Below are 5359 nucleotides of genomic sequence, written 5' to 3'. Positions count from 1 at the left end.
AATTGGCTATCTTGCACATCTCAAAAGATATAAAATTTTGCTAACTTTTATATGTGTAAAATTTGCTAGCTTGCATGCTCTTAAATGATATAAAATTTACTAGCTTGCATGTTCTAATATGATGTAACACTTGCTAAATTTGCTAGCTTACAAATTACAAGGAGAAAAACTTGCTAGGAAGCAAAATTGCTAGCTTGCACTTCTCAAAAGAGAAGAAAGAATTTGCTATCTTGAACATCACCAAGAATTGCTAGCTTGCAATCTCAAGAGAAGCAAAAGTGCTATCTTGCCTATCTCAAGAAGCAAACTTTGCAAACTTATACAACTCAAAATTGTTGCTAGCTTGTATGTTGTAAAACTTACATATCTCCAAAATTTGATAGTTGCACTTCTCCTTTTTGTTAATGACAAAGGGGGAGAAGATATGATGATATGATATTTTGATACCATGATGATTTGAAATATTTATGATGATGCATGCAAAACTTATGATAATGATGCATGCAATGAAATGAAATGCATATAAGTATCGTAAATATTCATGATTTAATTTGCTTTGACTTGAATTTAATTTTCATTCAAGGTTTCTTTCAATATGGCATATTGATAGGGGGAGATTAGTTTAAACTCCGTCATCAATTAGTTGTCATCATAAAAAATGGGGAGATTGTTGAATCTCAAATTTTGATGATGAAATCAATTAATGTGTTTGTGATATGATCTATGTTTTGAGTGACGCTAGAAGCTTCGATCAGGGAGAGATAATTAAAGTAGGAAGAATCATGTTGGGCTAGAGTGGAACATGTCAAAAGATTAGACGTCTAGCCGGAGGATTGGTCGACGTATCGGTAGAAGGCTTCAGGCCATGGGTTCGGATATCGGGCCAAGAAGAGCGAAAATTACGCCAATGAAATCGGAGTTGCGGAGGTCAACTGGCCGATTGGGCAATAGGCCGCAAGAGAGGATGATGCACCAAAGAATCGGACAAGGCATCGATGAACCAATGACATACTGAACAACATTTGATTTAGCTTTATAATAATTATCTAGATCAAAGTAGGTTTTAAGTGTAATTGGGTTGGAATTGGGCCAACTCAATTATGGGCCAATTGGGCCCAAGTTTGGGCTATGTTGGGCCAAGTCAAAGGCCCAAATAGTGACCTAATACGTGCAACCATTGGTGGCATAGTCTCCGAGACTGTGTTAGGAGGTGGTACCACCAGTCTGGGTGGTGGTGGTACCACCAGACTAGGTGGTGGCACCACCAGATTGGGTGGTGGCACCACTAGACTAGGTGGTGGTATCGCCAGTACCATGAAAACCGAGGATGAGACACTTTTAGGCTCTAAGTTTGAATCCACTTGAGGCTTATAAATACCCCTCTCATCCTTGGTTAAAAAACACAAGAATTGAGAGCAAAAAAGAAGAAAATGCTGTTATAATCTTATAAGAACTTCTCTCAAACTCTAAGTGTTAGTGAAGTTTAAGAGAGAAGGTAGTGGGGGTGTAAAGGTTTTCTCCTGAGCTTGTCAAAAGGAGAATAGAGTTGTAAGAAGGTGGTTAGTCTTCGTCTATTGAAGGAAGACTACAAGTGGATGTCGGTGGCCTCAACGGAAGAGGAATCGGAAGTGGATATAGGTCACGACGATCGAACCACTATAGTCAAGACAGCTTTCTTACATGGTGAACTTGAAGAACAAATTTATATGGAGCAACCTCATGGATTTAAAGTTGATGGTAAGGAAGACCATGTTTGCTTGTTAAAGAAATCCTTGTATGGATTGAAGCAGTCTCCAAGACAGTGGTATAAGAGGTTTGATTCTTTTATGTTAAGTCATGGTTACACGAGGAGCATGTATGATAGTTGTGTTTACTTCCGAAAGTTAACTGATGGCTCTTTTGTGTATTTGTTGCTTTATGTTGATGACATGCTTATTGCAGCTAAGAATTTGTCAGAAATTCACACTTTGAAAATGCAGCTGAGTAGTGAATTTGAAATGAAAGATTTGGGAGCAGCTAAGAAAATTCTTGGCATGGAGATCAAAAGAGATCGAGGAGTTGAAAAATTATTTCTGACTCAGAAAAATTACCTCAAGAAAGTCTTGGAGAGGTTTGGCATGAAAAATGCTAAGCTAGTGAGTACTCCTCATGCTAGCCATTTTCGGCTATGTGCTGCTTAGTCACCACAGTTAGTTGAAGAGGAAGAATATATGGTGAAAGTTCCATATTCTAGTGCCATCGGCAGTATTATGTATGCAATGGTTTGTACTCTTCCATATATTTCACAAGCAGTCAGTGTGGTTAGTAGATATATGTCTCGCCCGGGTAAAACACATTGGCAGGCTGTGAAGTGGATTCTCAGATACTTGCAAGGAACTTCAGATGCTTGTTTGGAATTTGGGAAAAATCGTGACACTTTGGTTGGTTACGTCGACTCTGATTATGCTGCAGATCTAGATAAACGAAGATCTTTGACAGGCTATGTATTTTGCATTGGCGGTTGTGCAGTTAGTTGGAAAGCTTCCTTACAACCTGTCGTAGCTTTATCTACTACAGAGGCAGAATATATGGCAGTGACAGAGGTGATTAAAGAAGTTTTATGGTTAAGAGGATTGTTCAGCGAATTATATCTGTATCAAAATGTTACTACAATTTACTATGATAATCAAAGTGCTATTCATTTGACTAAAGACCAGATGTATCATGAGAGGACAAAACACATCGATGTGAAGTTTCATTTTATTCGGGATATCATTGCTGAGGGAAAAGTCCTTGTTCAAAAAATTCATACGAAGGACAATCCAGTTGATATGTTTACGAAGCCTCTTCCGGTTTACAAGTTCAAGCAGTGCTTGGACTTGATTGGTGTTCATTGTTGGTGATTGCCCGTTGGGGCTGTTATGAAGAAGGTGGAGCAAGTTTTGTTGGGACATGCCAGGGTGGAGATTTGTTAGTTTGGCAAGTCCCATAGTCCCACATCGGGAAAATCATGCTTGTTATCTCCTATTGGAACTATAAATAAGGGCCTGAGCTTTGAAGTCAGATGCATCACAAGAGAACCTAAAGTCCATACTCAGTTAAATAGTTTGGACTTATAGTTTGGGTTTTTCTTGTTTAATATTTTCGGGTGTTTTATGGCCTAGGAACATCTTCCTAAGGCATTTATAATAGTCCTTTTTTCATAGTAGTGATTTTCTCCTCTTTTGTCCGTGGATGTAGGTCAAAGTTAATTGACCGAACCACGTAAATATGGTATTCTTGTCGTTTTTATCTTTTCGTTTTATTGTCTTTATTGGATTGTCAAAATTATTCTTTGGTAAATATCCTGAGACTAGCTCTAACATTAACTTTGGACACTTTGATGAGGACTTTTTTGCTGCGAGAGTTGCCGGTCCTCCCAATGGAAAGGGGAAGCCTCTTCTTCTTGCAATTCCCATCATCATAGATAGCAACCGCACAAAAACAGTCCGCGAAGCACTCCTCTCTGCATTGTTCCTCATCCATGGAGCTATACTGCTCATAGTCCGATGAAGGCCGATCAACATTCGTCATGGCTATGAATTCATACAGCTCATGCGTCTCCGATGCATCAGCCTCACAACTCTGGGCAGCAAAATCAGGCTTGCACCCTCTGTACTTTCTGCCTGCATCCAGGAAGGAATACTGTGGTGGGCACTCGCAATCGACATGTTGGTTTTCATTGAACCTGCAATAGCTGTTGAATCCACAAGCGCCACTCCCTCCACCCGAGTTGGTCACTTGGCATATATCAGGGGGCTGGAAAACCACCGGCGTCCAGCCATCGCTCCACACGCCAACTGTTATGCCATTCCTTTGGTGTATGTAATGTCTGAAGACCCCATCGGCATCAAGAGTTGCCCTTTGGTAGAAATCTTGCGTCGAGTGCACTCCGCTGGAAGTAAAGACGACTGTACTATTGTCCCTTTGGGCAAAGTAGATGCCTGACTCATTGAAGACAAGTTTCGATCCATTTCCGGGGGTATTGCTAGACCAATAAGCATCATATTGAAAGCCGGATGGGGCAGCCACTGTGTAAAGCACGAGATTGCCATCAGTTTGGACTAGGAGGGTGAATCTTCCGCTGGAGTAATCATCATCCATCAAATGAGCTGAAAGGTGGCTGCCGAGATCCAACACTTGCGACGGTAATATGGTGTCTGAAGGCACCTGGAAGCTCTGCCATCGAGGCAAACCTTGAGAATTCACGAGCATGAAGTTGCCAGTGTCGAGCATAGCAGCATAAGAGGCGTTGGTGATGCCGGCATGAGAGCCGCCCATCCGTCGTCAGCTCCACCTTGGACCCAGCCTCCACGGGATTGTCACCATTGGCATACCAAACCATCGTTTTGCTCGATATTTTCTCGAACCAGATAGCCAGCAGGAACATGCTAAAGCAAACTCGCGAGAGCCAAGAAGTGTTTCTGTTGAGATTTGATTCATAGTTATCTATCTAGATAGTTATCATGATTTAATGGTTACATGATGATTTCAATAACCACCTCAATCATGATCTAGTAGTTATAGGGTGGTTTCAATAACTATCTTAATCTAGTAGTTATAGGTGGTTGTCATTAGGTCCTATAAATAGGATCGTAGTTCATGTAGCAAGGTATAGAGATAGAGATTGAGACAGAGAAAGATAGAGAGTCTGTGTGCATTTGGTATCTTTATTTTATTTTTTCCTTGCTCCTCCATCCCCAATATTTGTGATATCAGAGCCTAGTTTCAATCTGAACTGGGCATTATGACTTTTAACGGCAATTCCATGTCTCAACCCCTTATCCCAATTTTCTCGGGCAAAAGCTATGAATTTTGGAGTATCAAAATGAATACTTTATTCAAGTCTCAAGATCTTTGGGACTTAATAGAGAATGGATATGCAGATCCAGATGACGAAATCAGGCTAAGGGAGAATAGAAAGAAGGACTCAAAGGCATTGTTCTTCATTCAACAAGTTGTACATGAGACGATCTTCTCAAGAATTGCAGCAGCGACAACCTCAAAGCAAGCTTGGTTGATACTTCAAAATGAATTTCAAGGCTCATCAAGGGTGATTACGGTAAAACTTCAAACCCTCCGTCGTGAGTTTAAAATTTTGTTCATGAAAAGTAATGAATCGGTGCAAGATTTTCTTTCTCGAGTGATTGAAATTGTTAGTCAAATGAAATCTTATGGTGAACATCTTCCTGATCATATAATTGTTGTAAAAGTTTTGAGAAGTTTAACTCCGAAATTTGATTATGTTGTTGCCGCAATTGAAGAATCAAAAGATTTATCTATATATTCATTTGATGAACTAATGGGTTCCTTGTAAGCACATGAAGTAAGGTTGAACAGA

At 40.1% G+C, this 5359-nt stretch overlaps 1 protein-coding gene across 1 annotated transcript; it reads right to left on the bottom strand.

Annotated features, from left to right (window-relative positions):
• Positions 1-3306: 3306 nt before the first annotated feature.
• On the bottom strand, positions 3307-4299 carry LOC135594086 (G-type lectin S-receptor-like serine/threonine-protein kinase LECRK2). The gene has a single exon (XM_065084507.1). It carries the CDS (start codon positions 4297-4299, stop codon positions 3307-3309), a length of 993 nt encoding a protein of 330 aa, XP_064940579.1.
• Between the last annotated feature and the right edge of the window lie 1060 nt (positions 4300-5359).

Source organism: Musa acuminata, chromosome BXJ1-9, assembly GCF_036884655.1.
Source record: "Musa acuminata AAA Group cultivar baxijiao chromosome BXJ1-9, Cavendish_Baxijiao_AAA, whole genome shotgun sequence".
In the NCBI taxonomy this organism is placed as follows: Eukaryota; Viridiplantae; Streptophyta; class Magnoliopsida; order Zingiberales; family Musaceae; genus Musa; species Musa acuminata.
Note: the sequence above shows the minus strand (reverse complement) of the source record. Positions and strands in the feature narration are given on the sequence as shown.

Coding starts and splice junctions, on each gene's coding strand:
- LOC135594086 (XM_065084507.1), bottom strand. CDS start 4,299: ATGGGCGGCTCTCATGCCGGCATCACCAACGCCTCTTATGCTGCTATG.